Source organism: Danio aesculapii, chromosome 2, assembly GCF_903798145.1.
Source record: "Danio aesculapii chromosome 2, fDanAes4.1, whole genome shotgun sequence".
NCBI classification, from domain to species: Eukaryota; Metazoa; Chordata; class Actinopteri; order Cypriniformes; family Danionidae; genus Danio; species Danio aesculapii.
In genome coordinates this window covers 40,239,721-40,253,293 of record NC_079436.1, presented here as the reverse complement: position 1 = coordinate 40,253,293, position 13,573 = coordinate 40,239,721, and the positions used below count along the sequence as shown (strand labels likewise).

The following is a 13,573-nucleotide window of genomic DNA, read 5'->3' as shown; positions in this document are numbered from 1 at the left end:
ATTTCATGCATCAAACACACGCTCCAAACTTGTTCTTGACTGAGACATGTTGAATTCTTCTTTCATCATTTGCAGTGTTTCCAAATTGCATTGTAATTTTTCAAAACAATTTTTATATCTGTGTTTTATTATCTTCTGTGGCAGTTCATTCCGCTGTGGCAACCCCTGATAAAAAGAGAAGCCAGAGTAAAATCAGTGGATGAATTATTTTCTGTAAAACTGCCATGACACGTTTACACCTAAATATAAGAGTTATAAGAGACGTGTTTAAGGGATTATAAGCAGCATCCTTGATTTATTCTCTTAGGTGAGGGAAGATCTTCTCTTAAGGTTCATACTTAGAAGGAAAATGTGCTCAATGCATTATAAAGCTTGAAGCATTAGAATCGGTGCTCAGTATCCGCCATTCACCATGATAAGGAAACAGTACTTCAGTAATTCAGTATCGGCTGCAAAAATCCTGATCGAGCATCTCTAGCTTTGAACTTGGCTGCCAGAGCAGCAATACCGTCCCTGTCTGCACAAGACTGATCTTGGTAAGTCAGTAAATACACCCTTAGGAAAAAGAAGTATACTTAAGTAAAGATCATGTATAAAATTATACTTTATTTAGTAAGTAAATAAGCCCAGTAAATAAGATACACTGCAGTGACAAAAGCTGCACACTTTGTGGATAATAAAGATATACAAATAAATGTTAATTTTTAGCTTGTACGATTGTACAGTTCAAATAACTGTTCCGTTTTTTACTGCTGTCATTAAAAGAAACATATTAACACCATGACTCCTTGTGTCGGTGTCAGTCTGAACTGCAGCGCAAAAAAAAACACTGTAAACCTAGGGGAAACACTGTTATACCATGGTAATCTGGTACTGTTTGCTTTGCCTTGTGTAAATGAAATATCACACTCGTAGCAGTGCGATATGGCTGTATATCATCACTAGTGGGACACTAAGGGACTCGGTCTCGAGCCAATGCACGCCTCCCACCAGTAGCGATATACAGCCATATTCCACTGCTCCTCGTGTGATATTGCTCTCATATCAACACATATTGAATGATGATTATATTACTGCAGTAGTACATTGTAATAGTAGTACTCCTAGTAATAGTTTCACAATAATTGTAAAGTAATAATTTACAATACATATTTATTTTTTAGCATATTATTTAACACACCATTTATTAATCTTAGTTATTGCTTATTTGAATATTTACTTTTGTTTTCAGCATTTAAAAAAAGATTAATAAATGCTAACATCATTTGGTCATTGTGAGTTGTTGTCAGCTAAAGCATTAACAAGTCATCATTGTATAGTGTTACCTTAACAATAATGTTGGGCATTTTCACAGCAACGTTTGAGAATTTCGTTTTCTGTCACAATTTTTATACTACGTGATTCAGGCTTAATGCACTTTTCAAAGACTCCAGTCTTTCACAATTCCAGTAGTTTTGCCTTGACTCATTATGCAAACGACTCTGACCTCTGGTTTTACAGCTCTTTCTGCTGCAATTGTTAAAATGTTGACAGGCCTCTATTAATGTAAAACCATCTGGATTTGGTGCTTCGCTTAGCTAAACAAAAGAGCCCGGACATCCATTTTGCCTCAAAAACAATCTCCGCAATGAGCAATTAGCCCGATGCCTTAATCTCCATATCTGGGCAGTACACTAATCTTGTTAAAACCCCACTTTTGTCCCGACTGAGCAATATCAATCTGAAACATGCGCTCGTATAGTATTTCATGCATCATAATGTGGGTAAGTTAATTACGCTGTGTTTTGTGAAATGTGGCCGCTGATTGATCGTCTGGCCTGATCAACTGGTTGTTATCAATCTAGTGTCAGAAACCACACTACTTACAGGAAGAGCAGAGAGAGAGACAGATATAGAGACACTGAGAAACCATTTGTTTTTCTACTAATAAGTGATGCCTAACTGATCTGTCTTCTAATTAAACACATGTAGCTGGGTGGCCGAACTATGAGCTATTAGCCATAAAACGGACCCCGTAATTATATTAGCTTTTTATGTGGGCTAAGGGGGTATTTATGGGATTCATTATGTACGTAGCAGAAAGATCGAAAGACTCAGACAGGCCCCTTTTTTAGGGGTGGGGGTGTTAAATTTCATTTTCATTTTCTCAAAGTGTAGGCAATTAAAAAGAGTCCTGACTTAAAGGAAAACGTATCTGTGGTGTGCGTAATAAAACTTCGTGGCCTGATCCGCTGGGTGACAAAGGCGGTAATAAATTAGAGAGGATTGCAGAGGAGACGTTATGGCAGCTTGGTGGAGCGCGCGTAGCCTTATTATAAATCTGGCCAGTTCATTTACTCACTTCCTGTCTTTATACAAGACACATTTACAAGAAGCTTACTCAAATGCATGCTCACATGTTTTTACTGTTTACTTTAAGCAAAGATGAAAGTTTTGGGCTTATTTGTTATTTAAATTTTAAGTAAAATGAGTAGTAAAATGACATAAACAACAACACTGAAATGAGTTCACACCAAAAGTAGCAAGAGCATCAAAATAGCCGGAAACCATTCACTTTCAATGGGAGCCAGCAATGAGGAACAGCGGGCGCGGAACGTCTTCGTTAGTATGGCATCAAGGTGAGTTGAAATCAAGTCAACTTTATGGTAATGAGCTATTATGTGGTTTTGTTAAGTGGTGACGAATAAAATAATCCAAGCCGCTACTCATTTGAAGTCAGAAAATGTCCGTTCATGACCACTTTTTAGTCATATCACACATTAAAGTAATTTTTAAATAAAATCATGGTGTACAAAAGAGTCTCTGGACTTGGTGCATCACAGACACCAATATTTTAACTATTTAAAAAAAAATTAATCACTTTCTGGTCATCGGATATTAGGCATGGACATATACTGTATATTGCGATCGTAATTTTGTAAACGTTTATTATTAGCATTTGTTGAGCGTCCCCAGACAGTTTGATACAGCGCTTGGACCCGAAAGTCGCTTTGCATGACGTCACACTTAACAAGTGGATGGGAATGTAGAAGTCCAGCGCTTGAAAAGATTCCAGGGAACACAGTTGTTCCCCAGGGTTCGATTGGAAAAGTAGTCGCTGCTTTCCAATTATTTACAATGTTTTCTTACAGGGACATACACTACCGGTCAAAAGTTTGGGGCCAGTTTTTATATATATATATATATATATTTTTTTTTTTTTTTTTTGAGTATCGAAGCTGAAAATTCATCTTTAAAATCTCTGGAATAAATTATTCAATTAAATTATAAACTACTTTTGAACAGTTATTTTATAGTGCAATAACATTTCACAACATTTCACATTTCTTAACATTTGTACTGTATTGGTTAAATAAATGCAGCATTGGTAAGCAGGATAAGCTTATTTTAAAACATTTAAAAATCGTACTGACCCCATTCTTTTGACTTGTAGTGTACATTTAAAAAAAGTAACACGTTACTGATGTGCATTAATGTTATATATATTTGTTATATATATTTTTGTTTCTTAAAGAAATGTGGGAATGTCATGCTAACTATAACAACAATACAAAACAGTTTTCCTGCTTCAGAATACTTCATACATATGGACAGACTGGATAAAAGGAGCAAAGCCACACCAACAACTTGATCTTTCATTGTTAAATGAATTTGATAAAAGGTAAGCAACATTTTCATGCTAGAAAGCATGCTTTTATGTGGGAATGTAACTAATTTGCTGATATGCTACAACAGCACCTTTAAATATAAGATTAATGTAGTGAATTTTGATGCTCTCACCACTAGAGCTTTGAAGGCAGACAGTGTTGTTGCCAGGGCAGTCAGATCAAACTCTGATGCTCTCGCCACCTTCAGTGTGAACGCGGAGTATCTGGACCTATATCTGCATGATTCTGGAAAAATTCAGTCTGGATAAATTTATTTTTATGATTCTTAAACGTTTAAAGTCTCTTCAAACACATTTAATTCATTGACTGTAGATTTTAATAAATTTAAGAACAGATAATCTCCCTTTCCATGTGCTCTTTCTTCCCAAAGCTTTGATTTTTCTAAACAATCTTTGAACAATCCTTGAAAGTATTTCCACTTTATGCCTCACTTGCAAGTCACTTTAGACTTTGGACTAAATGTAAATGTAAATAAGAGTGGGTCCCCAAAGTATTTGATTGACACAATTGTAACTACAAAATTTCAGGCATCTTAAGCTCTTGGTAGCTGCTACTTTTGATGAAATTACCATAATTTACAGTCATGTAAACCAACTAACTAAACCAAGGTGTACAGAAGCATTGTGTTTTGATGACACTTGGAGCACACTTATGAGATTTTGCCATGTTTGGCAATTAATTGCGCTGTTATAACTGACCAAACCTGAACATTCAAATAGTACTGTAAAAACTGTTATACTATAATAACCTTGCCATGTTCACTGTACAAAAGACAGGATGCGAGAGCCCTAATGGACAGTAAGCAACTGAATCTGCTCTGTCTCCATCAGGCATCCATTCCATGCTTAATTTCCCTCCAGTAATAGACTTTCAGGGAGGTATCCATGGCTTATACCCTTGAGCGATGCTCGTTTATTGGCTGTAGGTAATTAAATGTAAGGCAGCGTCTTAAATGGCAAGCGAACATCGGCGTGGATTTGCGCCATGGGGTGTTTTGCCTTCCTCACCTTCAGGAAAGTATCCAACGATCCATTCTCCATGTACTCTGTAATAATCATCACGGGCTTGCCTGTAGACATAAAGAAAGAAAGGGGAAAAAAGACAAAAACACAAGATTTACCATCTTGTAGCCTAGATGAAGGGAAAAACATAAAATGTCCTAACAGATTGATGATTCTACACAAATCCACACAGAAATGAATCATGGTAATGGTGTCATTAATCGTTTATAGCTGAGACGCTGAAACACAGGGCTGAAGGAGAGGAGGATAAACCCTGGCCTCAGTCTCAGCCTCTCTCTCGGGCAGCCCCATTATTCAGCATGACAGAGCTTCATCAGAGCCTTCGCCATCAAAGACAGCAGTTAATTAACCCCGGCTAATCCGCTGAGAACCAATTAGAGAGCTTTGTTGTCATGATGGGCGGGCAGGACAGTCTGTGGGAGCCGATGGGAGGGCACTGCACCTGTTGTGCTGGGCATGAGCAGTGATGTTATGTCAGGTAAGGAGAGGCAGATCTCCTGAAATCCAGACACTTTTACAATTAAAATGCACTATGGTTGTCTTTTAAATCAGTGGTCCGGTACCGGTCCATGGATCAGTTGGTACCGGGCTGTTTAAGAAATCATTAATTATTTATTATCTGAGCCTTAACAATCTTTTATTTTGAAAAATCTTTTATTTAAAAAAATAAAATAGCCGTATTCTCTCGCTTACATCTCAATCACTTGAGCACCCAAATTTAACCCACAAGCAGCAAAATGAGTAAGATGTCTTTGAACAGTTCTTTGCTAAGGGGAAAAGACCCAGAGAAGAACCCGCGAACTGCCAAGGAATAGATCCGCAACCCATTTGTCAACAAATCAGGTGAATCCACCATGTCTGTGCAAGAAGAAGATCAACTGCTGGAGATCATAAATGATGGCGGATGGCCCATTTATTTTAGGGGCCGTTCGCATATCGCATCTTTTCTAGAGTTCAAGCAAGCTTTTTATTTCCAATGGAGGTGCATGGCTTGCATGCACAAGCGGCCTGACGCACTCAAGCCTTCCAGACCCACCCAGTTGAAGGAATTCCGCAAGCGCACCGTGAGTCACGTAACAAGAACTGACCAATTGTATGGCATATACACATTTCGATAGACTAATTATCTCAGACAAACACAGAAGACCTAATCACTGCAGTGCTTTGTAATTTTCTCCATAAATAAAACTTATATCAGAGTGACAGCAATGTTTTGTCATCCTCTGAGTAAGCGGTAGCAACCTACAAACCACAGACCACCAACCCCCTCCCTTCCACAGTAAAATTGTAAAGCGTTGAGCAGTCTGCCGTGGTAAAAAGGTTGTGGACCACTGTTAAATGACACTGTTAAATGAAGAAACACCCCCAAATTTGCAAAACATTATATTAGCGATACATCTGCACTATCACTACAACTGAGAACTGACTGACCTTAGAAACACACACATTTTTTTTAAAAAATGTTAATATTAGTATCATAGTTTTCTAATTCTAAAGTTCATTAATGATTGTCACAAAACCTAGCAAGCATTTAAAGTAAATAAAGTGTACGCAAGAAGTATGTAAGAAAACTATTTTGTCTTTTATGGCCTCAACTAGCCATCTTGTCCAAATACAAGTTACATACATTTTATGATTACACTTTACTTCCGTATCAAAGACTAAAAACTGGCCTATGCTAGTTATATGGTAAAACATGCTAGCATGATAGAAATGCTAGAAATGTATTTAAATACATATTAAAAGTTTACAAAAATATGCTAGATCATTAGCAAAGTAGTAAGACAAACTAACGACATTTTTGTTAAAACACGAAAACACAGTTAAACATGTTACATGCTACAATGTTACCAAAATGCTAAAATATAACTATCTATTTAAAAGGGCTACCAAAATGCTAAAACATGTTAGCAAAGCCCTAATATATGGTGCAAATATGTAATTTGGCTAAACATATGGCACAATGCTAAAACACGCTTGCCACATGTTAGCAAAATAAAGCAACACAATAGTATCATGTTATTATTGTGTGCTTAAACATTTTTTTACATTCTTTAAAGCGGTGGTCCACTACATTATCATATTTTAAACTTTAGTTGATGTTTAATGAAGCTGTGTGAACATAAACAACATTTCTGAATGTATGACGCTCAAAGTTCAATGCAAAGGGAGACATCTGCTTTTACAGAGTTAGCTTAGCAATACCTACAGTGAACTAAGTTTATGGACTACAAAAAAGAAATACATCCAGATTAATGATGTCATAAACCCTTCAGGTTACGCACATACACCCTGCACAGTGAAGGGGCATGGCCAGAGGCGCTGTAATGTTATAACAGAGACGCTTCTTGGTGATGTGGAGCTGATCTGCAAATCACAGCACATTATGTTAGCTGACCAATCAGAGCCTCTTGAGCGTGGGTCTTCAGAGGAACTAGGAAATATGACAGTCGTTTTCATGTTAGCTGAGTAGCTGTATATAATCAAAGTAAGATGTATGAAAAAATAACCTGAATTTCTAAAAGTGAAGCATGAGCACACATTGCTTTGCACAACCAAGCCTTAAAAATACACTATGGACTAACCCTTTAACATTAATCTTTTACTTTTTTGTTTTTACATCTGAATACATAGAGACTAGAAAAATATGTGTTCTGTTAAATTTCATTAAGCTGTTTTGAACACATGGATAGCAGCGTACAATGTAGTTTCTTCTCTAGATATCAGCCAACAGTTCAGAACAAGGAGGAAGAAAATTATAGCCTTGCTATAAGCATAAGTTATACTACTGCTGCCACCAATCTACCACAGGGCTTCATCTGTACGCCAAAACCTGAAATATAGTGACAGAGTGAAATAAACAGAAAAAATGTTCCAGTGCCTTGTTGAGTCTCGGTTAACAAGCTCTGTCATATCCCTCTCAAATCCTCTGACCTAAATCCTTCACTCACAGGTCACATGGAGTTCAACAATTTAGCGACCCTCGTTTCATCTGACAGAAATGTCCATGTATAGATTTGATGGAACAAATCAAAACGTGACCGCTGGGGTAAAATGACCGTGTCAAATGTGCCTGTTGATTAGTCAGGGCATATGATTCTAGTGGTGTACAGCACGTTTGCCCTTGTTAAAAGAGCATATCAGCGCTGTGTATCAACCCACGCCAAGCATAAGTAGGTCTCCAGAGCAGAGGCTTATAGGTACATGTACAGACACTGAATGTTAAGTGCATCCTGTGCTTCAGATAGCAGGGTACAAGCTATCATGCTAGCATTCAGAGGGTGAAGTGCCCATTAAAAATATTCACTTTTAAGCAGACCAAATGAATTGATGAGTGGAATTTTGCATTAATTCAACTCATCTTTATTTCTATAGCGCTTTTACAATGTGAATTATGCCAAAGCAGCTGTTTAAGTTTAGTTTAGTTCAGTTTAGTGGGGTTTAAATGTCACTACTGAAAATCCAAACACTCAAGAGCAAATCCATCGATGCGCAGCTCCACTAGTCCCAAACCAAGCAAGCCAGTGGTGACATTAATCAGTATTAAAAACAGTCAAGGTCTAAATAATCTTTGTTTATATAAATGTACATAAACATTGGGGGAAGCCGTGGCCTATGGTTAAAGAACCTGTGATCGAAAGGTTGCAGGTTCAAGTCCCGTCACCAGCAGTGATTGTACATGGGGAAAGTGAATAACCAGCACCTCTCGTTTACCATAGGTGAGCAAGGTACCAAACTCCACATTAAAAAAAATTATCTTTAGCTGTTTGTTCAAACTACTTATTTAAAATGAGCTGAAACAACACAATTCTTACATTTTTGAGAGCTTCGCGTGCAGTCAGCGAAGGTGCGTGATGCGACGCCAGGCAAAAGTATATATCCAGCTTTAGTGAGACCAGCAGGGGTGCTCAACCTGTGGTTTGTCCAGAAAAGCACTATATAAATGTAAGGAATTATTATTATTATTATTATTATTATTATTATTATTATTATTGACCTAATTCCTTCATGTTGTCATAAGACAAATCGATTGTGTGGAACCCAGCATTTTTCCTCTCAGTTATCCTCTCCACCATTTAACTAAAAAAAAGGTTTTACTTTTTTTCTAATTCAAATTTACAGAGCATCTGCATTTTTCTTTAAAAAAAAGATGTCCAATGCCACAATTTATTCCAGTCCAATTCTATCCACGCTAGCTTAATTGTGCAATAGGTGATTGCCTTTAGAAACAATTTTTGTTAATGTTGGTTGCTAGTCTCTTCACATACTGAGAGCAATCCTTAAAATTAAGGGGTCCAAATGTACTTACATTTATTTTAACATTCTGGGGAAGGTGTAGAACCAAGAAAAACTCATCCAATCAAAACGTTCGGCCTGAACAACACTATAGCTCCTACCTGCCCATCAAAACATTCATTCATTCATTTTTCTTCGGCTTAGTCCCCCATTCATCAGGGGTACAGCGGAATGAACTGCTGCAACCTTCTAGCTGCAACCCAGAACTGGGAAACATCCATACACAACCAATCCACACTCATACACTTCAGCCAATTTAGTTGAATCAATTCACCTGTACCACATGTCTTTGGACTGTGGGGGAAACCTGCAAACACAGAAACGGCAACTGATTCAGCCAGGGCTCAAACCAGCGACCTTCTTGCTGTGAGGTATCAGTGCTAACCACTGAGCCACCTTGTCGACCCCTAACAAAACACGTAGTAGCATTTCCTATTTACACACAAAAAAATATGTCATCGGCATGTTCAGGAATGCGGTTTAGACAGAGAATGGCAGGCAAAGATTATTATTTAAAGTTTGGTACTGGATATATAAACTGTACTATAAAGTTTTCTCTGGTGATTCTGGCCCAGATTTGGCCCACACCACACACTTACATCCGGCCCACATACCGCATGGAATGATGGTATTTGGGCAGTCTGCTCCTGTTTGTCAGATCTGAGCCTCAATTAAGCCAAAAGCAATACCACATATCAGCCACAATTCAACCAAATGAACCAGAACTGACCCTATTCTTGGCCAAAGTTAGCTTTTATTCTGGCTCAGATCTGGCCTACACCTAACACTTGTTGGGTGTGGCAAAGTACAAAAATCGCAGCATGCATTCTAGTATGAATACATTATAAAGCTTATTGATGCTCCAGTTTTCATTATTTGCTGTTGATTCTGCTGTTTATGTTGACGTTGTTGATTTTATCACTTTTAGTCTCCTGTTTGTGATATTTGTGAGTTCATTTTGTTAATTGTCACCATTGTTGGGGTTCATACGCTGATTACTGATGTCTTTGTAAGCAGAAGTTGAACCATAGAATTTTTTTTAGCTTATAAACCTTGGACTGTGAGGGGAAACCGGAATAACCGGAGGAAACCAACGCCAAAACAAGGAAGGCATGCAAACTCCACACTTCTGGCCCAGCTGGAACTCAAAACAATGACCTTCTTGCTGTGTCAATGCTTTTGTGCCAAGTGATTAACAAAAGCAATTTCACAATGCGTCAACAACATTTGTAATATGTAAAATTTAAATACTGCTTATTTAAATTTAAATTATTTATGCCCAATAAATTAATTATTAATATTTTAATATTTGTGTTAATTAACATTTAATCTAATGTAATATTTTGTGTGTAGTTGGGTGTAGCTGTAGTAGTATCTCGCAATAAGAGTATAAATAGTAGTGTAGTATATACAGTTGAAGTCAGAATTATTAGCCCCCCTGTTTAATTTTCCAACCCAATTTAATGGAGTGAAGATTTTTTCAACACATTTCTAAACATAATAGTTTTAACAACAGTTTTTTCTTTTATCTTTGCCATGATGACGGTTAATAAAATTTGACTAGATATTTTTCAAGACACTTCTATACAGCTTAAAGTGACATTTAAAGGCTTAACTAGGTTGATTAGGTTAAATAGGCAGGTTAGGGTAATTAGGCAAGTTATTGTATAATGATGGTTTGTTCTGTAGACTATCGAAAAAATATTTAGCTTAAAGGGGCTAATAATTTTGACCTTAAAATGTTTATTAAAAATTTTTAAGTCGAAATTCTAGTTGAAATAAAACAAATAAGACTTTCTCCAGAAGAAAAAAATATTATCAGACATACTGTGAAAATTTCCTTGCTCTGTTAAACATCATTAGGGAAATATTTAAAAAAGAAAAAAAAAATCAAAGGAGGACTTCAACTGTGTATATATATGAGGACTCAATGTGTGTCAGTGTATCAGTGTTTATTATAGACATGAGCGCTCAGTTGTGGGCTGTTGTCCCTGTCTCTCTCAGGGACGTGTAAACACCAGCCGTGTCAGTGCTGATAAATGACTTACATTCTGCACATCTCCACTCTGGAAACTGAGATATGTGCTCCAGTCATGGGATATGAGCTTTATGCGTGTGTGCACATACATACGTGTCTCTATGAGTTTGTGAAAAACAGGTTTGATCACCCCCCCTCTGAGCATCACCACGGCAACCGGCTGGCGATACATCACCTAAAATTAAATCACTATCTCACTGAGATAAATGCCTTCCTCGACACCCCCAAACACCCCCCCATGTCTCATCCGAAAAAAAGGTGGAAAAAATGCAATTCCTTTTACTTTTCAGAGGCAGACTAATGTAGCTGTCAACCACGGATGGAGAAAGAGAGGGGAAAGGACTGTGGCGAGCTGTGTTCTGGGAATGGCACTACAACGGGTGGCCATCGCTTTATCAGAAAGACAGTTGAAGCAGCGACTGGCATTGATCCTGAAAGAGCGGGTGGGCCGAGTTTGTGGATCCGATCAGAGAAGCTTACCCCAACCTCCCGGAGCCTTGACCTCAGACTAACAGCCGAGCACACAGACAGAAAACATGAGTTTGATGTGCAGTTAAAGACTTAGGGTCAGATTTAACAAACAGGGCCAATTTGCAGGAGACCGCAATTCCAAAACAGAGCCGGTTGGTGTGGAAATTTCTGCAGATGATGTACAGACAACATGCAAATTAGAGTACAAGGATGTAACATCTTATCTGCATATCGATCCAATGCAATAAGCACAGAGGAAATTAGCGTAGTGGCAACTAAGCAGAGCCAATGCTCATACAAATGCTGTAGATCTACTAAGATTCAGAATGGTGCATTATTTTTTTGGGTGGGCTAGACAAATATATAATCAATATTCATGGTGTCAAATTTAGCCTATTTTTTTTTTTTTTACTAATAGCAGTTACATTATACAAAATAATAGTTTTATTTTATTTATTTATTTAAACCAAAACATTTATTTATTTATTTATTATTCTTCATTAATTTATTTTAATATATATATATATATATTACTAAAATATTTATTTATTCATTTATTTATTAGTCTTTATTTATTTTTTTTAACCAATATATATATATACCAAAATATGTATTTATTTATTTATTTTAACCAAAGAATATTTATTTATTTATTTATTTAGTTAGTTAGTTAGTTAGTTAGTTAGTTAGTTAGTTAGTTAGTTAGTTAGTTAGTTAGTTAGTTAGTTAAAAAGAAAAGACATAATTACAAAATAGACTAGCTTAATATAAGTGATTACAAGACAATGACAAAAACCTTTTAAATGCAAAGGACTTCAGAATTGGAAGCACCAATGTGCTCAGCTCACACACCTTACATTTACTTACAGTAAGCCACATCTTACTGTATGTAAGACAGTCCACAAGATGTACAATTGTGTTGACAACTGTTTGTGTCTTTGGCAGTTTAGGTGCAAGGAGATAGCAGGCGACAGATTGCAGGCTGTATGAAGAACTATAGTAGTACTCTAGATTGTGCTGGTAGCCTGTTATGTGTGATTCATTTAGAAGTGCTAGAGCTAAAGTGCCATACAAACGCTGCTATTTCCACAGAGCTTGTTCTGTTTCTGTTCAAAAGGACACAACACAAAGAGAGAAGTGCTTGCAATTTAATTGTTATTATGTTCCAGAAAATTATAAATATATATAGCATTTATATATTATATATATACTAGCATTTGACAATGGACAGCTTCCAGAATCTCTCCCAATTCAGTGCTGGATTTGGCTAAAAACTCCTTAAACAAGAAGCAGCTCCAACCATAATAGACGAAGCTGTGGATTGTAAGCCACAACCTGTAAGTATTTATATTTGTTAAAATTTATCTATTACATGCATAGTTTCTAGCGTTAACGGTAGCCAACCGTAATTGGGTGATGAGGAAATTGTACTAAATTGTACGAATTGGATCGTAGGAATTCATACGAATTAACTACTAAATCAAAAAGTTACAAATTGCAGTGAGATTGCATTGGAAAGACGTCAGATTTTATTTAAGAGAGCAGGCATGAGGTTTAGTTGTGTTCTCTGTTTCATTTACCATCAGATACAGGCACAACATAGGGCTAACAGATACTCTGACTGACTTTTTAATGTTAGTAATATATAATCAAAGTAAGATACATGAAAAAATAACATGATTTTTTTTACAAATGAAGCATGAGCACACATTGTTTTGTGTCTTAAAAAACAACCAAGCCTTAAAAATACACTGTGGACCACCCCTTTAATGTGATCACACAAGCGCCTTCACCAAATATCAAACCTCTAATGTCTGCGGAATTGGTTTCAAAAGCTTGGAATTTACATAGAAAACGAATTTCATACTAAATGCTTGACTAAACTTGGTCTTAAATCTCTGGTAATAAAACAGCTCTGGTAAATCTTTTTGAAAGGTCATCTTGTGTTGATTTTGTACGTCGGTTTAAGTGCTAAAACAACCGTCAGCAATGATTACAGCAGCCGTTAAACCAATAAAACGTTCCTTATTATGGGCTTTTCGGGAAAACAAATCTGAAGGATCCGCTCTTGACATTAA

General features: G+C 36.8%; 1 protein-coding gene across 1 annotated transcript in view; it reads right to left on the bottom strand.

The window, feature by feature from the left end:
- epha4b (eph receptor A4b) overlaps positions 1 to 13,573 on the bottom strand; it is a 236,552-nt gene that overhangs the window by 22,539 nt on the left and 200,440 nt on the right. Inside the window, exon 12 of the mRNA XM_056479332.1 lies at positions 4,676 to 4,737. Within this exon, the coding sequence (XP_056335307.1) occupies positions 4,676 to 4,737 (62 nt within the window). The remainder of the gene's footprint in view (positions 1 to 4,675; positions 4,738 to 13,573) is intronic.